Source organism: Argiope bruennichi, chromosome X1, assembly GCF_947563725.1.
Source record: "Argiope bruennichi chromosome X1, qqArgBrue1.1, whole genome shotgun sequence".
Taxonomy (NCBI): Eukaryota; Metazoa; Arthropoda; class Arachnida; order Araneae; family Araneidae; genus Argiope; species Argiope bruennichi.
Genome location: NC_079162.1, coordinates 32,647,732 through 32,675,272, shown reverse-complemented (window position 1 = coordinate 32,675,272; position 27,541 = coordinate 32,647,732). Strand labels below are relative to the sequence as shown.

Genomic DNA, 27,541 nt, shown 5'->3' with positions numbered 1-27,541 from the left:
AAAATTTTATAATTCTTCAAAAGAAATATGTACACTATTTTACCATGCTAAAGTATTTTTGAAAACAAATTTCTACTTTGAAAAAAAAAGTTAATAAATATCCACTTATTTAGGAGGAAGAAAAAAAATTAGTTAACAAATTTCATTATATGCTGGAACTTGCAAAGACTTAAAATAATTAACAAAAATTTCACAAAATATTAAAACAAATGTTTATTTTACTACACAGTTTTTATTTTTCAGTTTTGGCAAGTTCTTTTTAACGTTCAAGATAAACAGAAATTTCGGAAAAATAACACTTCCTCGACAATTAACTAAAAATGATGACAACACAAACTGACAATAGATAGAAATACAAAACAGCCTTATCATCGATGGATGACATCATAGCATATTTTAATGTATTTTAAAGTTATACAAACAGAACTCTGTGAAATCAAAGAATGAGTTGTCACGGGCTAAAACTATATGTTCTCGAATTCACTAAAAGTTATTTACGTATATTTTTAAGAGTTATAAATATGGTACACAATTAAAAACTCAATGATTCATATTTGAAAATGGAAAACTAAGTATAGCAGAATCGAAATAAATATTTCTTATTAGCAGAAAATGTCCAACAATATTGTTACGATATCTTTATTATATTATCTGGCATTCATAATATCGAAAAACATCATGGACATGTATAATCTCTTAGTACAAAATGCTGAACAGTGTACGATATCTTCACGCTATTGGCCACCATTCAGAATGTAGAAAAACATCGTGGAGATACTGGATTATATCTTGAGCTAATAGAGATATTTTGCGCTGATAGGAATTAAACTTTTATCAACAAATTAACGGATACAAAAATAGCTCCTGAATATTTATTTCAATTAACATATTCTAATGTACATATCGAACTTACTGAAACAATGCCAGACTTTAACAATATCCAGTTTGAAGTGTTCAACAAAGCCATACTCCTGGAAAAGATGAACCAGCAGATATGACAACGAACGTCCTCCAGTAGATACATCGAGATTGAAAGTATTAAAAGCCCAACTGTTGGACTTTGAAAGCAATGTCTGTAAAGGGGGAAAAAACATACATTTGTGGAAGAAAACAAATTGTAAAAACATTATTATTTATATGCTAAAAGGTTGGATCGATTAAATAGATCAAGAACAATGCATAATAGAAATCAAGTACTGTTTTTACCAATCAGTTATTTTCGTCGATTGGTGGGATTAGATTAGCTTTAATCATATTAAGTTATGCATATCAACCAAATTTGTTCATTTCTGTTTTAAAGCCGAGTTTATTGGGGACAGGAAGGAGCAAGTGAAGAACAAGTGACCATAAATCCCTTCATATAACAGCTTATTAGTGCAGTTGATAATTACGTGAAGAGGTCCATGTTCAACTTTGTAATTATCCCCAAGCAAATTCAGTTTCAACAAAAAACATTTAGGTTCGTATTCCAATTGTTTCCGCAGATTAACCTAGCTCGCTTAGCACGCGTCTTCTTCTACCGACTGGACCAATATTTCGTCGAGCTAAATGGACGGCAAGAGGTTTAAGTCAGGCATTTCTTACACAGCGGGTCACGGCCTGAAGATAGATTACATGGGGAATGTTAGGGTTAAAAAAACAATCAGAGCGAGATAATTATTTTGACTTAAACTCATCACAAATTTTCTGAATACAATTTTTGAATTTATAATCAATATTTAATTTTATTAATTTTCATATTTATGTCAGTGACAGCATTTTTTTTAAAGGGGTTGCGAGAAGAAGAAGAAAAAAAAGAAAAAACTTTGTACCGCTGTTTAAATTTTGGAGGAAAAACAAACCATTAAAAAGCTTTGCAATCATAAAAAAAAAAAAAAAAACCTAATAAAAATGAATTTCACATCGTATATTATCCGAGTTTTATTTATTTTTTAATTGCAGTGTAAAAGCATATTAGTTTCAAAATTGCGTTTAAAAATATTTTTAAAACAAAATTGCCCAATACTGAATGAATTGGCCCACTTGGGAACAATTGGTCCAATAGGCCAAATAATCTCTTGTCGTTCGAGAGTTCGAATCCGTCATGTCACTGACAGAGAGCAGACACAAAAGAACAAAGATAAAAAAATTAAAAAGGGAATAAAATATTTTGCACAGACGTTCATAATTATTTTATTCAAAAGTTATAAGATTTACAAATTTTCTGTAGTATTTCAAATTGAAATATATCTCTCTTAAACAATCTCAGCTGAACTCGGTTAATTGTTTTTTTATTAAATGCATAAAGCGGGAAATCTTGTAATGTTACTTTGTCGTCATATAAAAGAGCCATTTTCTCAATTAAAGCTTATTCGAAATATCATCAAAATATAAGATACATCCGGAGTAGATACTGAATGTAAGTGGTTCGCTTAATAAATGAAATGAAAGTGCAATGAAAAGGATTTCATTTATTGCAATAAATGTTGTGAATTATTTTATAAAACAGTAATCCTTTAAAACAGTGCTGCCATCTAGTTTATGAATTTGAGTTCTTTTGACTAAACAGTACTACATTTCACTATCTGCTGCCATCTGTCTTAGTTATCTAAAATTAACAAATCAACATAAATTTGTCTTATTACAGTTTAAAGTAGAGGAACGGGTGTAACATTCTATGCAGTTAATTTTTAAATGCAAATCTGGAACAAACGTATTTGTCACGCATTTATTCACAAAATGAAGATTGCATTAAAAATGCAACTATTCAACATATTTTAAATTTAAGTCTTAGAGAGAAAAAATTGCTTAATCATTTCAGAAATTTTATAAAATAATCAGCAATGGGATGCTTTCATCCAAAATATAAGTAAAAAAAAAAAAAAAAAAACGAGAATGAATGAAAAGTTTTATTCGAATTATATTTTCAGAGCTACAAAAAAATTTATTGCCAAAAGATAACGACTGATGATTCACTTTTATAAGATTTTTTGAAAATTAAAACTTAATATGAATTACAAATAATTCTTCGAAAAGTGATTTTTTTAAAAAAAGTTTTGCACTATTTTGAACATATTTACGAACAATTACTTAGAATTTTTTAATAAAAAAGAATTCAAGATGCAAAATAATAACAAATATATAAAAACAAACTAAATTATATAACAAAAAAAAAAAAAAATAAGCTAAGCATTTAATTTCATTTTATACCAAAAATGGTAATTCTAAATAAATACAGTACACTCCCGATTATCCGCGGAATTGGGTGGCGCGGCCGCCGCGGATAACAAAAATCGCGGATAATCCGAAAAAAGCTAAAAACGGGTATAGGAAAAGAGAAAACAGTCATTCTAACTTTGAAAAATCGTTTTATGTACAATAAAACGTAAAATAAACAGCAGGAAATGTTTACTATTTTAGTATATCACTCAAAACTAACCTAAAATGCATTTTGTTAATGAAAACAGAAAAGTGCTTTGTACTTACGAGAGGCGTCAAGGATAAAACAGAAAAATTAATACATATGTACTGTTTTAATACTGTAATGTATTATGTAATTACAAAAGCATAACTGTAAAACTACACCTTTTTGAAGAAATCAGTCATTTGTGTTTGCTTCTTGCTTTGGAAGCATATTCTCTTTGCTTAAAAGCAGAAAAAAAAAAAAAAAAAACCTTAGTGCGGCAGGCGCGGATAATCGGGAGTCTACTGTAATTATATTTGAAGACAGCGAATGAAATTTTAAAATCTCCTTGGATCTTTTACATTCTCAAAGCAATAACATTTTGAATAAATAGTTTCTCTTCAATTATCAGATTAAGTAGTACCAGTGGTAGGTGATTTATATGCTCAAAATTTTATTCTAATCAGTAGATCTCAAGTATTTATAGACTTTCCGGGGGGGGGGACCAGCATATTTTTAAAAATTCATTAAAGCAATCGTTATTTTTTTAAAGTAAGTAGTACTGATAACAAAGTTTTAGAGAACTTTTTACCTGTAATGTATTCTTGGATGTAGTTGAGTTAGAACTTAACCTATTGTTTTGCATCTAATAAATTAAAGAGTTTTAATTATTTCTACCTTCGTTACGGTTAACTGAAAGGTGAATGAAAGATAATCAATATATTACTATGAGGATTTATTTTATTTAAAAAATGATGCAGCGTTTTGTTCCGTGTATTAGTTGTCGGCAGTCCAAACAATTATACGAAAACATTTCAGAAAAATATTAATTTCGTTTCAAAAATTATTCTAATTTTTTTTTTCTTTGTTATCACCTTTCGCAAACTGCGAGCCGGAAAAAGTTTTTCGCTGTTCGAATAGCAGTACATTTCGATCCGCAAATGCCATAGCAATAACTGCAGCGCCATCTAACGATGGAAACGACAGCAATAAGATGCACCTCTTATATTATTTTTTATTTTTATTCAGTAATAATATTTGTAATAAATATTATAATGTTAAATGATTTCGTCGAACTTAAGAATCATGAATAATGCTAAAAGCAAAAGGAGGGAAAATATGAGTGACAATTTGTAAAGATACAATCAGTTTTCGAGTCAAAGTGAAATAATTACCTAATGAAATTAGGTAATTTCAATTAAAAGACGATGAGAAAAATTTTATTTTTCATTTCAATTATAGGATGAAAATCATGAACAAAATACTAATGCAAAGAAACATTTGAAAACTAGAGTAAACATTAGACAACAACTCTGAAAATGTTGGCGGACGAAGTAGTAATTAAAAACTAACGAAATAAACTAAAAAAAAAAAAACATTATCACACATTTTCTATAAATTAGTAATATTGTATAAATATTTAAAAAATATCGAACGTAACAAACAGAATACTTTTAAATAGGAATAATTGTAATATGCATAATTTGTTTTTATTTTTTAAAGTTATAAATTCATATCTATTTGCATTCTTGGAAGGTCTGATATTGCTTAAATTAATCGCAACATGCCCAATTATGTAAGAAGTGACAAAAACGAATTAATTAAATGTGATTAATTCTGAAATCTTCTATGGTGGCAATGATAAAAATAAAGTCTTTTGAACTGAATTTAAATAAAATTTCTTGAACTTTATATTTTTAATTTTCTTGAATTTCGTATTCCGATTATTTTGAAAAGTGTTATCCTTTTCTTTCGTAAATATAAAAGTATGCTTGTTTTCAACACCCACTGCCTTAAAAATATACAGAAATAATATTAAACAATACGTGTAAAACGAAACTAATGTTCTTTAAAATTTATCTGCTAGAAGTACACTGGTGGACAAAATTAAGAGATGGAAGACATTTTCCCAAATATCTCAAAAGATACTGAATTTAAATAAAGGAAATTTGGTATGGATATAGCTTATACCATGATAATAAAGTATGCAAAACAAAAATGAAAGTGCCATTCACTGGCAAGACCTATTGCCAATAAATCCAATGTTGTCTGAACTTAAGGATAAAAGATGACAATAAAAGTGAGGCTTGTACAGTGTGTGTTGCCTCTAGTATGGTGTATGGTCACCCCTGACAGACATACAGTATGCACAACGAGTATGCATTAATAAGGGAGTTAAGGAGGGGTTGTGAAAGACCCTCCCATTCTTCCACCAGAGCAATTTTTAACTCTAGAATGGTTCTGGGGGGAGGTTGGCGCATCGCAGTAACTCTCCCAAGAACATCCCAAGCATGTTCAATAGGATTCAGGTCAGGGGATTTGGCTGGCCAGTCCATTCGTTGAATGTCCTCGCTTTCCAGATACTCATCAACCATGAGAGCTCTATGTGGTCGCGCATTGTCGTCCATAAAAATGAACTCATTGCCAACAGCGCCCCTGAAAAGACGCACATAGGGCTCTAGAGCCTCCTGCCTGTACCTCTGGGCATTCACGGAACCATTGTCAAACACATGGAGCGGTGTGCGGGTATCTTGCATGATCTCTGCCCAAACCATGAGTCCTCCACCAGAATAATGGTCCCTTTCGATAGTGTTGCTGGGATGGTATCGGGTTCCAGGTTCCCTCCATATCAATAACTGTCCAGAATCAGGTTGTAGACTGAATCTGGACTCATCGGTGAAGAGAACATTAGCCCATTGAAGCTGTGTCCAATTCTGATGTTGTCTGCACCATTCTGCACGCGCTCTTTTGTGGGAATGAGTGAGTGGGATGCAAATAGCGGGCTTCCTGGCATACAACTCTCTTTCATGGAGTCTTCTGGAAACTGTCTTACTCGAAATTGATGTTCCTGTAGTAGCCGCGAGGTCCCTAGACAATTGAGGGGCTGTAGCCGTCCTCTGGCGCTTAGCTGAAACGAAGAAATACCGGTCGTCATTGGCGGTTGTAGCCCTCGGGCGACCTTGTCCTGGTCGTCTGCATACTGACCCACTAGTTTTAAATTGACTCCACAAATTGGAAATGACGCTTGGTGTTATATCCAATTCCTTAGCAACCTGAGCTTGGGACTGGCCTGCCTCAAGTATACCCACAATTCACCACCTCATACCGTCGTCTAAACGATGATGTTCACTCATTTCACCTAAAAACCAGCAAGAAACAACACGATTATTCAAAAAATGCACTAAAATCTGCAACTGTGTTGAAGAGTGGAATGAGATGAACAGCTCGATGCGGACTTTTATACCTCCTGCTGGCTTAGCTACGCCCACAAGAATACGTAAACTTATCTCAGGGCCAATAGCGCTACAGTGACCATATATGGCAATCAACTGTCCAGGTTTTTTGCGGTATTTTTAGAGAAATGTGCGAAAATGCTTTCCATCTCTTAATTTTGTCCACTAGTGTAGAAGAAAACTACATAATTAGAAGTTCATATTTATTCATTTGTTTAAAGGGGAATCGTACTTACACTACTTGAAAAAATTAAAGAAAAATCTAAAAGCCTATGTTTAACGATTCAAGTTTTCCACTCGAGTTCAAGAGTAACTATTCACGTTAATTATCCGCAACTCAACGTAAAATTAGCATATGAAAAATGCGAATTAGACGGCTGACAACAAATTGCTTAAAGGGTACACGCGTTGGGACTCAAGCGCATAATCTTATTTAATGTGGCTTCTCAGAGTTATAAGTTTTCATAAGTTATGAGTCAAAGACACCAATCTGTGGTGGGCAGAAGTGTCGCCTAATTGGTTGATTCTAGAGGAGCAATCATAAATGAAGGCTGCAAAAGTTTTGAATAGTTTACAAAATGCCACAAGATAATGTTACAAGCTTTTAAACAATGAATTGGTAGACAGCTTGGTCAACTGTAGACAAGAACAATAACCTTAGTTTAAGACCGATTTCTATCTTCGTCGATTCGAAAATATTGTGGAGCGACTATAAGAGAGTTGAAGTGGTATTTGGAGCTATCACAAGTATTCGAATATGCTGTTCGACTATTTTGTGAAAATTAACGAGGTTGGATTTTATTCGGGAATACAAATGGACAGTGCCCCATTCTCTTCCTCATCCAAAGTAGCTCATATAAACGGATGTCGTCGCTATCTTCGGTCTAGCCAAGCGATTAAGAATTCGTCAATTAAACAGTACACGATAAACATCCTGAACTGATTCTAGACTTTCTTTTAAATCTGAAAAGGGAGAAAATTATAATTTACACGACTGGTCTTTTCCTACTCGTAAGAGATCCCTTTTCCAGAGAAGCAGTTTCATGAATTGGAATAATCAGAAATGGCTAAATCGAGCTGCAGATCTCCGATGGAGATATGTAATAAGTTACAAATTCAAGTCTGTTTTAAATTTTATGTTCTCCCAGAATTTTTGCTAAAGGACGAAAATATATAACAGCATCAGAATGGATATTTTATGAGCAAGAGATGTTTTCAAGTAATTTAGTATCAGAACACTTGAGCAAAGAAGATATCACAGGCTACCTGGGAGCAGCCAGATCACTCACCAACACTCTCACTTACCAGCAGTCGCAGTATGCCTCAGATGTCAAACTGAACTTCGCCAAATACTTTCCCGGATCCTTCAAAAGATAAAAAGTGTACTTCCAGACCAGAAAATCCCCATTTGTCTTAACCTTTCTTGAGTCTACCAATTAACTGTCAGTTCCGTTCTTCATTTAGAAGTTCTCTTTGACTCGTAACATACGAAAGTCAACCATTCTTAGACATCACATTAAATTTAAACAATACACCACAACCAAATTTAAAAATGGGCGATTAAGAAAGTGTAGTTTCAATTGAAAGTGTAGTTTCAATTTCTAGTGTATACTAACACGCCGAAGCCCAATTTGGTTATTCATTAGCAACTAATTAATGTAGATAACGATACGACTGAATATTGTCAAAAATCAATTTTAAACAATTTTTCAGATTAATCATAAATATTCATAAGCAGTAAAATCTTCAGTAACTATATTTTTGCAAAAATAAGTTAAAAATGTTACCTAAGAAAGTTAAAAGTTTTTTAAAACATTCTTATTTCTAAAATATCTAATGAAGGAAGTTTTCATATACGCGATTTAAAACGAAATCAAATTGATATTTAAGTTTATAGTACATTCACTATATAGATTGTCAATATGTTATAAAATACCTTCGTAATTCCTGCATAGGTGTCATCCAAGAGACTCAAGTCCAAAGTTCGAGTAATGACAGGTTGGCGTGTTCTTTGTCCAACAGCTCTGACCTCTTGCTCCGCATAGGGCACAGGCAAGCGTTCAGTCTTTTTCACTGCTATAAAAAAGGAAGCAAAAACAAGGTCATATTAAAATAATAACGAATAATATAGAGTAAGAATACGAAAACGATGCTGGAAGATCTACTTATAACATTCACTCATTGTAAAAAAATGCCAACAGAACAGTCTCATTTAAAGTTAGTTACATGACACAAATAAGCATCCACCTACTCATATGATGATTGCAATGAAACGAAATGTGAAAGTTCGTATTTTTAAACGTATGCAAAAATTAAGTAAGCAGGATCATAACACGAAACAAAAATTACGTGAATATTCATCAATACCGCAAATGTCTTATGAACTTTTAGTTGAATGAATATGACCAATTGATCCCAAAAACTAAGATTCCATCAAATGAGTGAGTAATTTTTATTTGAAAGAGGTAAGGGCAAACTATCAAAATCAAATCAAGTTTTTAAAACTAATTAGGGCTGAAATTGCCAACTGTCATTTCTAGCAACAACCATAATGACGTTGGGGATATGAATGAATGATACTGTCTTTGATCATAATAAAGATTCTCTTTTAATAGAATGACATAACGCATTTTTGGAATTTCATGTAAAATGCAAATTAAAAATCTTAACGGTTGAAATAGAAATTTATGTAATGTCAAAGCCGTAAAATGGAAGTGCTTGCGCATGTCATCTGACATGCAGTTGTATATATGACACACTGCACATGCGCCTCATTAAAATATTGTGTTGTGCAGTGATGTTGTGTTTGCATTTAGGGCAATTTTTTTAAAGAAAATACAATTAATCGATTTTTTGTCTGTTATAAAACAAAATAAAGGAAGACGATTGTTACACGAAAATGCTTTCCAAGTTTTCACTTAAACAATCTGAGTTAGAAAAAATACGTGCAATGCAAATTTGAGGAGATGGTTTTTTTTATCCTATACCATCCTGTGCACCATGTTTCTCTGCAAGTGTAAATATTCTAATTAATAACTGGAGCGCCCACTTACAAATGACATAAAAAGTAATGTAATAGTGAAATAAATTAAAGAGCTCTCTTATACTAACTTACAAAATGTTATTATAGTTTAGATTAAACAAACTCATAATGGCAATGAATAAGAACGATTCGAATGTTAACAGCATATTATAATAAATAAGTCTTAAGAATTAAAAACAACAATAAAATACCCACTAAGTTTTAATGTATGAAAGAAATACAACTATATCAGCAAACAAAATGTACAGCAGAAGATAAATAATTTTAAATAATATAAGAAATGTAAGAAAATTGATGAAATTTAAAGTAAACGGTTTAATACTGACAAACTGGCCTTTACGCGTATTACTTGAAAATGAAATGGCCCCATTCTTTGTAGATCAAAAGATAGAAAAATGGAATTTCCAACAGAGGGAAAAAGGAAGAAAAAAAAATTACGATTTCATAGCAAATCTTATTACGAAGTTATCCTACTATTCAGAATCTACCATTCCGAAATCACTATATATTTAATCTACGCTTCCTCTAATAAGTGGGAAAATTACTAGGCAAAAAATTCGTGTGATTTGAAGGAATAACTTTGACGCATGTATGATCGAAAAAGCTATAATACTTTCTAAATGAATATATTAGAAAATGTTATCTCATATGAAGTTGAGATAAATATTTATATATTCACAGTCGATATATTAGCAACGCAAAACATTTTTGCATCTGTAATGCCAGAAAATAACAACAGCAATAGTGAACATCAATGGTAGAAATGCTTCTGCCCCTGAAGAGAAGAAATAATTCACTTAAATAATCCAAAAGAATCAAGTTTTTTTCCCCTTCAAATAATGAAGTTGTTTGCTCTAAAGATCAAGGTAAACTCCCAATAAATAGTTTTTTTTTAATAGAGGCTCTTTAGCAATCTTCTTTTGCGCATAATTCAAATCCACATTAAATTCGTGGAGTAATTCAAAAATTTCTCCAGTTGTTTGCGAAAAAATACAAACAAAGCGTTCGTTGAAAGGATTCAATGAGCTCATATATTAATGAATCAAGTTAGCTGAAGTAGATAAATATATGTAAAACAAATTATCATTTGACTTGTTAAAACTAATATCTCAGCATGAAGCTAAAGAGTTATTAATTAATAAGGTTCGCGTTCAAAGAAGTGGAAGATATTTGCACTAAAAATTTAACTTTTCATAATTTTCAAATCATCATCATCATGTGCACTTTTTTTCGAAATTTTTCCCTATAATGCGATTGTAGTACATAAAATTCTGTTGGTTATACTTTTGGAAGTTGATCTTGCACGAAAAGCAAAACTTACACAAAGAAATCAGATTTGTGTACATTTTTTGGAAACAATAGCTTTAAATTAAAAGTTGTTTGATCTCACTTTTACATTTTGGCAGCGAATCTATTAATCATATTCAATCCATGTTTTGGTTAATAGACTACGTAACTTTGTAAGGTAATCATAAGATATTCCTAGAATAGATGAATTTGCTCTCGAAAGGATAACCAATAATAACCTATAATCGGTCACAGCTGTCTGTAACGCTGGCGGAGTTCAAAACTATTCCCGCTCATTCATCTGCTTCATTATTGGATGCGAAAATATCAATTTCTGTTCTGGAGTTACGCAGCTCAGTATTTTTTTATATTGAAACAGACCGATTAAACGGTATGTGAATTTAATTAAGCATGAATAAAAATTAGGCACGGGATCGTAAACCACATTTTATTTACATTATTTTATGTTGTATTTTAATAAAAGTCAATGAGCTGAGATCGGCAATTTTTATTATCTTATATTTATGCTGATTCATTATATTCTCTCCTCGTGGACCATTTTGAGTTACTGCTAATATTTTCTTTCAGTACATTTTGTATTTGACATAGCACTTTTCTTTTTTTTGCGCTAGTGGATCACTGTTTGTTTCGATCTATCTTTAATGATTAGTTTTGATTTGAATATTCGTGAATATTTTTAGTTCATGGAATTCCACGCTTTTATTGTTTACTTTTAAAGTTAATATATAGTTACATTTAAAATTGTTACAAATTAGAATTAAAAAAATTTTTTTTAAGCACTCTGCCAACATGCACGAGATTTTCATCTACAACTTTCGTTAGTTGATTTGTGATAATCAGATATGATATACTTTTAACACAACAGTCTGTCTAGCGAGTGTATCATCTAGTTTATATAAAAAGGTTAATAGTTTCTTTCATTCCCTGTTAAAGTCGTATTATTATGTACATTTATCTTAAAATGCACTATAATATCTTAAATAGCTCAAACATGTTCATCTTAAAGAAATGTGACTGAAAATACTGCATAGCACCAATTTCATTTAAAATCTTAACATTTACAAATTCTAATATTATATATATATATATATATATATATATATATATATATATATATATATATATATATATATATATATATATATATATATATATATATAACTCTCTATTTAATCTGTAAATGTCCGAATATTTATTAACCAAACAGATGGACAGAATTGTTAAGACACTTCTTAAACCGGGCCACTGTCACTTAACTTTTCCTATCTTCATCAACAAACTACACATCCGATATACAGTGAGCCATGAAATTATTTCCCTCTCCAGACCAAAAGGGGAGGGTAGAAGCTGTGTGAGAAGTTTAAGAAGTTCCAAGTCAAACAATAAGATCTATAAATTAATATTTTTAAAGTATTATGATTTAGAATTTGCACAACACATATGCAATAACGCAAATATATCTTAATGCGCAAAGTCTTAATAAGTCTTAAGATATCTTAAATATATCTTAATGTTTTTTTTATAACTTCTTGACAAAATCATAGACTAATTTTAATCACGGATTGCATCCAGATTCTTTCGCAATAAAGCGAATTGCTGTTTATTGCTTGAAATAAATAAGACAAGATTTGAATGTTGCCTGAAACATGAGAGTTAATTTATTCGAAAAGACGAGGAAGGATTTCCATGTGGTGGTCTCGCAGGTGTTTTTTTATATTTACTAAACATATTACAAAGAAGCTGAAGTGTTATTACAGAAATAAAATACTTTCACGACCTTAATAAAATAAATCATGTACAGTACCGATGCATTCATTCAACTAATTCACTGTAAGCAATACATCTGAATACCGCGAGGCTTGTACACACTGAAAAGGCCAAATAAGCAGTTTTGAAACTCGATTTGATTGTAAATGGAATTCGTCACTGCAGCAGAAATATATTCGCAAAGGTTATACTTAATGATAGTTGAAATTGACAGAATTTAGAAAGCTACCAGTGCTCTAATCATTAATGAATGACACAATATATATTTTATACGTCGTATGATCAAAAAATGGAACTATTATATAAAATCCATGAAATTAATTAAAATGTAGAATTTTAATACACAGAATATCGATTTTTTAAATTTAAAATTTACGATTTAATTTATTACTTAAATCTATACTTAATTTTCGACTGATCAACTAATCTAATTTTAAATTTATTATTTTTTTGGAATTATTTAAACAGGCGTAACGATACATTGCGTATATTTCTTCATACTGTACTAGTTATGTTGTCACGGATAGAAGGTATTAGAAGGAATATGACGAATATAAGAGGGAGCTTCTTAACAGAGCCGATTTTCGTGACATTGAGATGCGATTTGAAATGAGTACTCAAGATAAATAGAATATGAATGAAGAAATTAGTGAGATCTCAAATATGAAAATACTTCATGCTTGCTAAATATTTATCATATACATATACAAAAGAATTGAATTTCATGAAACTGCTCAGCTTCGTTCAACTTCAGTTTTTTTTTTCTTCTACTGATCAATGGAAACTTGAACTTACCCTCCAGCATGCAGATTTCGGATGGCGAGAGGTTAGAAGAAATACTATTTTCATCCTCCCCTAAAATAAATACAAGGCAATTAAAAAATATTTCTCGGTTTTTAAATTAATATATTTAAAAAAAGAATAACAATTATTAAAATGATAAATAAATTATGAAAAATGTAAACATTTTGGTTCTTTCGAATTACCACAAAAGTTCTTAATTATTTTTTTTTCTTCTCTAGTACACATCCCAATGACAGTCCAATTCTCCCCAGAGACTTGATATCACGCGCAGAAGTTTTAAAGAAGAGTGGTTTCTCTTTTCCAGACACTTCGCTAATCCGGTCTCTTCATTAATAAGGTATTTTTAGAATAGCAGTGGGGAGAGTGAAAGGGGAGGTATGTCGATGCCAATGATTTTGACGCGACTTAAATATTAAGATGCTCCACAGACATTGTAGCATTTTTGTGCAATAAACAAAAGTTTTGTTATCAAAGTGATTGTTCTTAAATGAACTTCCATTCATTCTTTTCCGTTCATTTGGTAATTCTCTGGTCTGATATCTGCCGAGTTTCTAACTATCACCCCCCCCCCCCAAAAAAAAAATCGCAAATACCGTAAGATCTGGAAACTTGTGGTGCCACCAAGAAATAGTTCAATTGAAAGCATCACATCGACTAATGCAAAATATCTTTGATACAATAAATCTTTTTCATTTTACTGCTTCAAATTTTAATACAATTGAGTTCTATCTGATGGTCTATGTGAAAAAGTGAAAGCATAAAAATAAAAACTCAACATCTACGATTTCTTCTCATGATCATTATTGAATTGAATGCAATTAATATTTTTAAAGTTATAACAGTTGAAAAATCAATAGTTATTTTATAACTATCCATATAAATTATATATTTGTATTTGTAACTATCCAGTTTGTTTGTTACAAATACAAAACTACTAAAGAAACTATATTTAAACTACTAGAGAAACATATATAAAACTAAATATTTTTGTATTAATATTAAGGAGAATTTTAGAGTGAATTATAAGTCAGCAACAGAAAATAAATGTTATAGCAGTTTACCATTTATTGAGCAGTGCAAGTCTTTTATAACATATTCTCTATCAAACCTGTATTAAATATCGGTCGAGTTTGAAATAAATGCCGATATTCAGAAATAATGCTACTAAAATTAAATGAATTTTTTTTTTCATTGAATGGCGGAAACATTTCTTCCCTTATCATTTGGGCGTCAACGAATTGATTTTATCTATTATAATTTATGTAAACAACTTAACTTATAATTACAGACAAAATATAAACTTCCATCATTCCGCAATTTGTCTTTGTAGACGCCAAAATGTGAATGACATTGAATCCATAATTTTTGAAAAATGCATAACCAGAAGATTTACGTTCGCCAGTTCGATGCATCATATCTTTCTCTTCCAACTTTTTAAGACAATAATTCAAGAAAGTAAAGTTTTATTTTATATAAAATATAACTTTTTATATCCCATAAACAAATACAGAATTCAAATCTGTGAATCTAATTAAAAAAAAAAGTTTTGTATCTGCTACTTACCAATTGAGTAATCGGAAAATAAAACCCGAGTCTCACATCTTACAAGTTCAAGGTGAAAAAAAGCTTTTTACAAATAGGAAAAAAATCATTTGAAATCTTAGTTGAAGTTTTTGAATTTCTGCACACAATTTCTTTTTTGATATTACTATAATATCTGATTCTCCGTTTTTCTTTTTTAGTTAGGTTCCATTAGTCTATAGTTAGGACGACTCTAAATACTAGCAGGCTTAGAGTTTTTCATTTAGGAGGCAGTATCGAAAAACACTTACAGATCAAAAAGAAATGCATTATATTTTTATAAAGAAAATGAAGACAAAAATGATTCTGCAAAGAGAGAATGCCAAAACTTCGCCTGTCATTGCCAAACAGAGTGACTGTGTTTCTTTTATTCAAGTGCTTTCAGTGCCAGCTACATGATCAGAAAAACTGAGCAGGTTTAATCTATTGGGATTAATTGAATAGAAAGATGATCTTCCCGATTTGGAGCTACATGACGGGTATTTTGAGACTCGCGTCGTAATTTCAATCGTGATCTAATGACGAAGACGATATTCGAACCATTACCACACCCTCCAAGTTTCCACAACGCGAGGTCATTTGAGCCAAGCCGGAAGTATAAAGTACTCCAGGTCTGCGAAATGACGGATCTTGGGAAAATTCCAGTTAAAACACGTTACCATTCGGTCCGGAAAACGAAACTTTACCACAAGGCTAAAGTTTCGGCATTTCAATAGATTCGAATTAACGGCAAAATGGGATCCTATCGATGTACGTTTTTCTTTTCACTTTCATTGAAGCAGTGAGAAACCGAAATTTTTTTTTATCCTACATCCCGTATTTATTGTTAAGGAAAAGAAATTATTTCCTTTTAATAGAAGACATACAACACATTTCGAGCCATATCATTGGAAACTGAAAATTGCACATAGCATCGTGCTGTTCAGCATTTTGCGACCAAGATTCGTAGAGAAGTGGTTGACAGTTAAATAGACAGGGTGGAATTTACACTTGTGAAGAGCGCAATGATGATAGTTTTGAAAACCAGATTAAATTTTTTTAAAAGTAAATGAAGTGATGTCTTCAATACATTAAGCACATTTGTATCTAAATGAACACAACATATTCATTCTTGATAAGACACCTGAATTAGCTTGGATATTGTGGCAGATATTCCTACCAAATCCAAAAGCATCCGAAAAATCATTTTTATAGGGTGAGGATCAATGTTTTAATACATTTATATTTTACTTCATTGGAGTAATAATTGAACAATGGTACATTGGCTGCTTTGTTAACCAAAAATAACTTTATAGATCCACTTTTTCTAAACTGAAGCAATATCAAAATGCTCCTGTGTTTCAAAATTCATTGCATTTTCTTCAAAGAACCCTTCTCAGTTTCGTCCTAACTGTTAACGTGTAAAATCTAATGACAGCAGAGATTACAAATACAGTTATAGGGGATCTTAGAACGTAGCAATTTAATTATAATTATAAATCTCGAAAGAAGAAATTTACATGAAATAAATGGTGGTAAAAATCTTAATTTATATTCTCACACATTAATGGTAAACGTGATTGGAATTAATACTTTTCCTTTATAATGGAATAAATGCTCTGCGAATAACGAACTGATAATTTGTGGTGGAAATACCGTGAAAATGTCAGCATGAGAGTATATGTGATAAAAAAAGTAATTAAAATCAAAATAAATGAAGTAGCTTAATTCCAAAAGGCATGTTTTCCCTTTTAATACCCTAGAACTAATTTACGAAGTAAAACATTCGTCTTGTTTTTGCTAGTCAAACGACTATTTTTACTCGTGCATCTAAGAAAAAGAAAACAGGAATCTTAGGAGATTTTTTGAATATATTTTGTATTTTTCTTACAAAAGATGTGATATAATTGCATTTTTATAACTGATAATACTTAAATATCTCCTCATATCATCGAGAAACTAGCTAAAGATTTTACATATTTTTATCCACAAATTCTTTTCAAAACATAAAAATTTGAAATCTAAAAAGGAAGTTGATGTTAAAAGAAATTATACTTAGCATCCATTGACATAGCAAAAATATTTTTGGTTTCATTACTTCGTTGATATAATTCAAGATACTAATTACTCGGAGAGATAAGGAATGAATTGTGCAACTGTTTAAAGAAAGATAAGACAGCGGAGTGATCAACCTCATCGTAAGAATGTCACCGTCGTTGTATATGCCGGTTATTTTCGAAAGTCGCAAATCTAAGCGCTGCCGCTATGAGTATGGTAAGAGTTTTGAATAGTTTAAAACTTGTGTGCACACGAACAGTCCCAGTGCAGTAACCTATCCCTCCTCCTCCACTTGTCCCCCCCCCGTTTCTTGCTGATGATTTTTGCATCTACGTGTATCTTCCAAATCATTTGGGAGATGTTTCCGGTCGTACATACCTACGTGAATCCGACTTATGCTTTTCTACCTTCCTCAATAATGATGATGATGTTTTCTGGGTCTGTCGTCAATGATGGGTCATACCTCTGTATAAAGGGTTAGCTCAGGAGATGCTCATGCGGTGGGTTGTTATGTACTGTCCACAGACCTCGAAATATTACTATCTGGGACTCGATTATACAATCTACCTCAGATGTGGGCAATTCTTGGCGGTTACCTCCTTCAATAGTTTGTGCGCTAAATTTCGAAATCGTCATGCACAACCTGCACTTAAGTTATGTTAAATTTAGCACAATTACTCTCTTTACAAATGTGAAAATATATATTGGATATTGAAATTCGAAGGGAATATCAAACAGTTAATCCAACAATCAATTTTTTTGATATCATCAATAAAACTATACAAAAACGAACATTAAATCAAATTCGATTTCATAAACAAATTTAAGGGGAGGCAAAACTTAACTCGTTGGAATAATAAAGCAAGGTTTGTTGAATTTTATTTGTAAGAACAAAGTTTTTACAAATAAAGCAAGGTTTGTTGAATTTTATTTGTAAGAACAAAGTTTTTTTTTATAGTCTTTGTAACAAAAAATGCCTTGATGGCATATTAGGGTCATATTTAAATATCGGCGAAACATTATTTTATTATTCATTTGGCAGAATTTATATTGACAAAGGGAAAGAAACTACATTTCATTTATCTGTAACACTGATGAAATCCAATATTTAATAACCTTTATATCATATGGAGATGTTAATAAAATCAAATTATGAATTTCACTCACTGACCTACAAAAAGATAAGGACAAAGACGACATTAACAATCGCACAACTTTACAATTTATATCCAAGGTAAAATCCCATTTGCAATTAAAAAAATATGAAACAGATCGGTTATTGAATAATAGGTCTCGGTTTCAGTCGCAATTATGTCTTGCGTACAAATTGATTTAATGATGAATTTTATCATAAAAGCCAAGTCCGTAAGTGAAGTTCATATTCGTTTAACCGCCTACTGACCGATTTTTCCCACTGTCATGTTGAGCTTGATTTGTTGCATAATTTGCGTTATTAAAATAAGCTATTCTAAACAGAACGAATTAAATCTAAAATTTTGAGATTTTTTAATAATGATTTAAAACATGGCTTCTTAAACTATTTGTTACTACTCCAATTGGTTTTTTGTAAATGAATTTTGAAGATACGTTATTTTCTATTGACTTATTTCATATTCTTTCAGTTGGCCTACATTACCTTTTACTATTTTAACGATGCTATTTTATTTTCTAACTTTTGCTAACATTGGAGTTTGCACAATTTTTCTGCAATGAAACCGGATCTCTAATAGAAAAGTTTAATTCTTCCTCTACCTTAGAGTTCTTAAAATTATTTCCATACGATAGCTCTGCGATAAGAAAAAACTTTCGAGACCCCATTTCAACTATAAAAATTATGTTGTGACCCTAAAGCTAAAAAAATGATACATTAACTAGTGATAATTAAGAAAATTCAATTAAAACCAAGTAGATTTCAATGAATTCGTTTCAGACAAGAAAGACTTTTTACTAAGAAATTTTGAACAGACAGGTCCTTTAAGAAATTTTGTCGCTCTATTATCTTTCTAAGTGATTCCGCAGTCTAAGAAGTCCAGCTTTATATCGCTAAATCAATGCGAAAGAGCATATTGTTACGAATCTGTAATCTTGCTTCCCAGAGCAGCCAGTCTCATAGTAAGGAAGATAGATTTACAGATATTTGTAATGAGTGCTGAATGGATTCTAGGTCAATGATCTCAGGCCTTGGCTACCATATGGCGATAAAAATGAAAGCTCAGGAAAATACAAGAATTGTGCCGATATCTCAATTGGGAGTCAAGCTCTGAAAATCCTTTCAGATTATTCGATGATCTGTCGGAAAACTTATATAAAATATGCGAATTAATCGAATTAATTTTAATCGAATTAATCTTTTAATTAATTAATAGAATTCTCTTTGGTGTGTTGATCGCGGAACGAGATCTCTAGCCGTCGTCGGAATGCTATTATACTGTTGAGGTTGTTTAGTAAAAAATTGCAGTTTGCCTATACGTTATCGATTTCTGCAAGTGCTGTTCTGAGTACGATTGTTTGTGTTACCTGTTTAGCGTTTTCTCGTGAAACATAGCATCGTTAGTATTTATCCAGAGCATTGGACTTACCTTACACCCATTGGACTATTTCGATACCAATATCGAGTACAACTACCCATTTCAAAAATTCTCTATTTAAATTTGTCAATAACTCGAATTTTACACAGGTCCCTTGAGTTTTTTTATTAATTCAAACGTATACATATATCTGTGATAGATACAATTTTTCCACACTTTCAAATTTAATTTTTTCTCATAGATATTGATCCATCCGATATCGATCTATCAATGAGAATAACATCATGAATTCTTTTAGAAATGCAAATTCAGCAATTTACTTAATATCACACTTTAGATATGAAAGAAAATTCCCATTTCGAATGCATAAAAGTCAGACTCCTTTACAAACTGCATCTTTTTGTCTTTGGAGTCTTCATTAGGAGAAAGTCTCTTATGTTCCTGATAATGTTTGTACTATATAATTAGTGATAAGGTTCAACATTTCAGTATAAACGCTAAGAAGAAAATAAAAGCTATGATCAAACAGAAAATTCACCTCGCCATTTAGCATTATTATTACACTTATATTTTATATGTATATGTTCAATATATCTGTAATTCGATTTCATTTCGGTTAATTCAAAATTACTCTGGACAATTTAAAGTCAAAATTAAAAACTGTGCAATGTTTTCAGAAATGTTTTTGGTAACCTTTAAATACGATAACACTTTGAGTTCTCAATAAATGCAAATGAATAAGTTCTTTGCTCTTAATTCACTAAACGATGGATTAAAAATGTACAATGAATGTATTCAATAAAAAATAAGAATAAAAAATTCCGTTTTTTAAAAAAAATGCCTTGAATATGGTACAAGTGAATAATATTATCTGTACTATTATTCAATTAAAAGAGCTCTATACTGTTTATTAAAATCATTTATTTATTGAAATTAATTTTTAATTTATTAAAAATTTTTAATCATTTTCACTTTTTAAAAGTATCAAATACTAATAACAAATGCTTATTGTTACTTTTAGTTTTAATACCTATTGTACTCTCCAATCCATTTCTCCTGGGTCAGCCTTTAGATACCGTTTATATCAATTCGAGATAAATCTAAGTTTTATTGATATGAGTTTCGAATTAATCAAGTTTCACAGCAATTTCATAGACAAAAGGACTTTGCACCTTTATGAAGGAACCCACACACGCATTCACAGGAAAGGCGGCAAAGATGAATGAAAAGCTTAAAAATCTCTCGTCTCAGCTCAATTTGAATTCCAGATAAAATGAGTTTTTAAAAGGAGTGCAAATTCAAAATTATAATTTAATTAATAAGAAAATTTGAATAACATCCGCTTACTGTATTTCCTCTCTCCCATTTCTGGGCATTAAACTGCAGTTTCTGTCATAGAAAGAGCGATCTGACAGGTTTACGATTGTTGAATTACCATCGTACCAAAATCTAGAGAATTGCGCGAGAAAGGCTTTTCCTTTCCTATAATTTATTTTCTGGAAGTCATCAATCGATCTAAATGAGTTGTGAGGCTATTAAATGGCTTATATGAATAACAGTCATTTTTACAAACTGCGCTTTGAGACTGAAATAGGGTGATTCAGAAGTCTAAACTTGCCGAACAAGTTTCCGGTGTATTGATATTAATACTTCAAGATGGAAAATTATGTGAAATCTTTGGAAAGAATATCGCATTTGCATAATTCGCGAGTCGTTTTCACTTCCGAATGCGAGCAATTTATTGTCTCAACACAAGCAATATTTCTCTTTTGATGAAGATAAATATTATTTTATTATATTTATATTATATTCCTTTGTTGGGAGTTTCTGAAGTTATCACTTTTTTTTTTAATGATAGTGTTTGAATTAAATTCAAGGATAAAAACAGGCTAAAGGAAGAACATTTATTTTACAGATTTTAATTTAAATTTCAAGAATTTTCTTTTTTTTTCTTAAATATTAACTAAATAATTATATGAATATGACTGTAAAAAATTTTAAGCTGAAATATTCGTTTTTCATAAAACAGTGCATGATACATTTACTACCATACAAATATCAAAATTGCACAGATATTTCATGTACTCCCAGGCAGAAGAAACTAATAAAATAGGTAATACTTAAAAAAAACAACAACTTGTTTTTTTTTTCTGAAATTTATTTTATAAACAAAAATTCTCGTTTATCCGCCTAGATACAGCACCATGTGGTACGAAGTGAAAATGTCATTATTTACTAAGACAACAAATTTCTGATTCAAAAATATTCTAATTGATTGGAAATTAGCGAAAGTGTTGTTTCCCCGACTTGCTTCCATAATATGGCTTGAAGTGCGGCTTCATAGAAGAGAAGAAAACTGAGTATACTATTTAGAATAATATCCTTTTCTTTTCACCGAAATTTGATAACAGATTAACAATTCTGATGCGAAGAAATTCATTTTATCTAAATTTCGTGTCTTTGATTATCGCTTTTATTACACAAGAGATAAAAGGTCAGGTAGATAATTAATATATAGACGGATTTAGTCCCAAATTTAAAAATCATATAATAAATTATATAATAGTATATATATGGTAGACATATATTGTCTACCATATATAGTATATATATGGTAGACAATATGATGAATAAACACATAAATAAAATCCTACTTCAAATTATATCTAACTGTTTTTATTTTAGAGTTATCGTGTCCATATGCATAAGGGGCATTTCAACTGATGCATTTTAGCTAAAATTTGATACTAAGCAATGATTTGGATATAAAGAATACGTACCAAATTTCATTTTTCTATTTTTTTCCTCCTTTGAGTTGTCCTGTTCACAAACGGATAGACATAATTCGAATTTTCTTACGGAACCGGAGAGGTCTAAAACTAAAATTAATCAATATCTTAACGTCGAATTTTTTTTTGATAATTACGATACTTTCGTATAGGGAAAAATACTACGTTTGATTTATGAATCAGAGCTGTATACTGAAAGAACTCTCTACGTTTTGAAAGAAAGCATAGTGTCAAGTTAAACACATTTAGAATTATCAAATGGTACTTGGATACAATATGACTGAGAGATTTAAAAGAAATATAATACAACAAATCTGAAATATTGCTTTCCGCAATGTTGGCATTATTGCTGAAAAGAATTTTATACACATTCTAAATGGATGCTGAATGAAAGTTAAATCAATGACTCCCATTCTTGAAGAATTCGGCGACATAATTGAAGCTTCTGGAAAAAACAAGAATCATGGCAATATCTATATTAGAAGCTGAGATCCGATGATCTTTTCAGAAAATTCCACATCTTGTTGGGAGGCATTCAAGCGATTTCACTTTTTAAAATTGATCGCTGAACGAGTTCTTTAACTGCACATTATGAGTACTATTACAGTTTCTTGATTAGCGACTTTCTGTCTGCTTGAGTTGCGAGTTGAGTTCTTTAAGTACATCTCAGTTTTTGCTACATTTTTTTTGTAGAATTTAGTGTCTTTATCCATTAGCAAGCGTGTTGGAGTTTTTGCTCATACACTTATTGGACAATTTGTAAGTATAAGTAAAAGATTAAAAGACTCAAAATATGGGTACTTACATTTGGTTGAATCTAGTATACTTTTGAAATATAACAAGAAAATTTTTGCATAATTAATAAAAAGAAAACCAAGTTGATTACATTAATACGTTTAAAATGTTATGAATATTTTTACCGAAGAATGAGCACAGATTGAACACTTCCTTTGGTACTTCAACCGAAGTATCAATTTTTGTTTAACTACATATTTTTGCCATCGTTCACACAAAGATATGAATTCGGCTTGCAGGCATCTTTTTGCTATATCCACCTGCATGAAAATGTCCAACATTTGGGAAATATTAAAAATATTTCGAATCTTTTTAAAAACAATCACAATTTCTTAATGTTTTAACATCGTAAGTTTAAAAAAAAAAATCAGATCCTTAACACAATTCTTTTATCTAAACCAATGTGCAAATCAGCAAATCTTACCTTTTAGTATAAAAATCAAAAATAAGATTGCCAATTAAAAAAAAAAGAGCTTACTTTTTTTTCTGCAACTTTCACCATGTCTTATCCTCCATAGAAAGACAGATTCAACTACGAATGCAGAATTTAATAACTTACCTTTCATTATTGCCACTTTTCTTTGTTACAGAGTGAGAAAATGCTATTGTCAAATGTCGTAGCAAAACGGCTTAATCAAGGCATTGCGGAAGTTCTTAGGCAATACTTCAATTAAAGAATATTCTTGTTAAAGCGCATAAATATAAAATTCACAAGCTATTAAGGAAGTAAAATTAATTAAAGCATAGATTCTGAGAATTTTAAGAGACACAGTGAAATGAAGCCCATTTACTAATCGATAAATATCCGTGTTTTCGGTCTGCCATTAAGAAAAAAAGGAAACTAGTAATTAAAGATTCTGTCTGTTGGTCTTGAAGTAGTTAATAATGTAAAAGCATTAAGAAAATATTGTATCGCGCATGATTTATATGTAACATGCGTCAGATTGATTTGTTTCAATTGGTTTATTAAATTAATGCCTACTTCAAAAATACATTCGACTAGAAGGGAAAGGGTTCGCGTTTTTTCTAGACATGGCATACCTGCAAGGAATTCCCATTCCAAATTTTCACACCACATGAAAATGAAGATATTTGATTTCTGATGAGAGATTTTGCATGTATCAAGCTAACATATATGGAAGATATTGGGAGTGGAGGCTGTGTTCAATAATTGTAATTTGACATTTAACGATTTGCATAAATCTTTTTCTACAAAATGACACTTATGAAGATTATTTATCCTACTGGATTATTAAAGCAAAAGAAATGGATAATATATACTACTCAGTATTAAGGAATTATTTTTCTTGTAGATTTATACATTTTCTTATTGCTAAGATACTATATTTTACTTAGGAAGAATAGATTTCACTATCACTATCCAGTTTTGAAGGCTTATTACGTAAGGATTAATTTCGGAGTAATTATGAAAGCCTTCGATGCGCCCTAGTCTCCAAACTTCCACATCACACTAATGTGAAGATGATTCACCAAAGTTTGTATACTTGGCATATTTGCAGAAGTTATTCTGAAACAGAGACTCTACCACCAGGCCATCGGGACTGTAGTAAGGAAAACAGCACGAGCGATTATCAAACAAACGTTGTAAAAGATGTTGCTACCTATTTTTATAAGCACTGCAATGAGAATCAGCAAAACCTTTTGAAACCTACCAAGTTGTTTTAAAAGTAATCAATGATTAGCCATTTAATAGTTTAGTAAGATTAACGCCCCATTTGTTATTCCTTCGATGGGCTCCAAGCATGAAGATAAGAAATTGCCGTTGAAATAAGCAAGTTCTCGCTTCCCAAGACGGTAAATTCTCATAATTATGAATTGTTTCTTAAATTTGATTTAAAATACAGATTCTTGAGCATTCTATTTCCTATGATATGTAAAGAAAAAAGAATTCCCCAAGAAATTCGAACACATTTTATACTATATATCAAATAATATTTGCAACTAAGTATTTGCAACCCAGTAATATAAAGCGGCTTCTCAAGCGGCCATAAAACATCCTCTCTTCCCACTCATCAGAATTTCATATCTCACCAATGTGAAAGTGTTTGACCTTTGATGACAGAATTAACTTGCCGGCCTCTGATGCGCTATCTTCCAACTCGGAAACTAATATTGTTAAAATGTCACCGCAAACTCGTTAGAAAGACCACACTTGTGGAAAGTTCGGAAAGATTCATTACCGTAAAGGGCTATTTTTTCTACTTCAGTTCTTTTCATTATCTTGAATGGTTTTGGAAAGTAGTGTTTACCCTATCTCTCGTATGTAAAGAAACAAAACGTGTACATTTTCTAAACAATTCGCCAAGACGACTAATTGGCACTATTTTAATACCATATTTGAGCAGCTATCGGATCGTAGGCGAAACTTTATTTGAGAGAACTTTTAATATCCTAATTAATAATAAAAGAAACTACTAATACGTACACTTAGGCATTAAGCTTGGTAACAGGCGAAGCAAGAAACATTAAACGCGCATGCGAAGAACATTTCGGTGAGAATACGTCACTCAAAGACAACATACCGAATGGCTTGAGCGATGAGTTTCAATTCACTATGTATTTCTGGTTGAAACTTACAGAGAAGAGAGGGTTGTTCCTGAGAAGGAAAACAAAAGTATAAATTACAGTTCAAAAACATCAAAATATATGTGCCGAAACTGGGTTATAGGTGCAAATACTATTTATATCAAAGAACTGTTGGAAATAATTTGGTAAGCAGAAAGCAAATCCTGTGAAAACAGGATGACAACAAATGGAGACAATATAGTCTCAACAAGAAAGGAATTAACATTCTGCAGACATTATGTGACCCTTATGTGACTTTCAAATCTGTTCACATGACAACCATTAATTATTCTACAAGATGATTTTTCATTTGATATTATTTATGTTTATGAACTGTAAATTACAATGACAATTTTTTTTTCAAATGAACAATTAATTATTGTTTAACTTGTAATACTTGGTAAGAAACGCTACTAAACAATTGATTTTGAGAAAAGAATTGGATATATACACCTTTTTTGCTCATTTCCCCTCCATATCATCGTATCGTACTTTTACGACACTTGAGTAAATGGATTCATATTAATACAATTTCGAAAAAATATAATTTATTGAATGAATGTTTCGTATGCAAATATAATACATTAAACGTTTAAGTAAGTTTCTAGACAAATATTTGCAAGAATGATGTTTAAATGAAGGACTCTTTCTCGAAAAATAATTTCGTTAAGACTTCAGAAACTGTAGTCTTGCTTCTACCATGCAAAATTTCGTGTCGTCCGTTTAAAATTAAGTTTACAGTAGAGAAATGCCGTCGGAAATTTTACAAGAACAGGGAAGACTTAACGCTAAGTCCAAACATAAATTTTATTTCACTTTATCGAAGCTTCCTTGCTTTGCTACTGCTATTTTTTTTTTTTTTTTGAACTGGGCATAAACTTACATTATCTTAAAGCAAATAAAGAGATTGGATGTCCACTGTAATAAAAGCATAATAATTACGTAATTTGGAGATTTGTATGTTTTTTTTTTACTAGTTTCCACGTTTTCTTAATTGGCAAATTTACTTAAAAAATTTTTTTTTCCTTTCTTTCTTTCTTTTTTTTTTTGTTATGTCTGCAGATAGTAAAATGGCCTTTCAGTATCTTCGCTTTGTAACAAGGACAACTTCTTATCCTATTTCCAATTTTTTAAAAATAATTCTTCCCACCCGCCAAACAAAAGCGCATCTTAATTTTGAGGCATTCTAGCGTCAACTGATAACGGTTTAGTATAACTATTGTAATATAAATTAGATTTTCTGTACAGGAATAAAGATAAAATGAGGATATTTCGAATGTCTATTGAATGAGACCAAAGCATTTACATAATTATATGTGTTGTTGATGAAATGATCATTGTTCTATAGAGGTGTCTTTTGGGCTTCATATATGCAACAATACACCAACAGCTTAATTTACACTACAATGTATAAAGGGCCCCTCTACTATCATTATCTGTTATCAATATGCAAAAAAGATTTATGCAGTACGTAAAAATGATACATTATTGGTCTTCCTAGCAGAATCTACAAGGAAAAAGCGAACCAGACAGAAATAGCAAACAAAAAATTTATTTCTCGTGTAACAGGATTTATTTAATGTTCAATCACAGTAGGTGATTCACGTTTCAGAAATTGAGTAATATGGAATAATGCCAAGCTTCCCAAATCCAAATTATTGAAGAAATATTGTTATATCAGTCATGTA

The 27,541-nt window shown here is 30.9% G+C and overlaps 1 protein-coding gene across 8 annotated transcripts in view; it reads right to left on the bottom strand.

The window, feature by feature from the left end:
- Positions 1 to 27,541, bottom strand: part of LOC129958146 (uncharacterized) — a 270,882-nt gene that overhangs the window by 15,613 nt on the left and 227,728 nt on the right. For 4 of the 8 annotated variants that reach the window (XM_056070364.1, XM_056070363.1, XM_056070366.1 and 1 more), the window contains exons 3-5: positions 13,529 to 13,588; positions 8,552 to 8,691; positions 914 to 1,073 (exon numbers count right to left, since the gene is read on the bottom strand). In XM_056070364.1, the coding sequence (XP_055926339.1) occupies positions 914 to 1,073; positions 8,552 to 8,691; positions 13,529 to 13,588 (360 nt within the window). Of the gene's footprint in view, positions 1 to 913; positions 1,074 to 8,551; positions 8,692 to 13,528; positions 13,589 to 15,100; positions 15,906 to 25,713; positions 25,885 to 27,541 lie in introns of those variants that run through there. The other 4 variants (XM_056070367.1, XM_056070369.1, XM_056070371.1 and 1 more) reach the window with 4 other exon arrangements.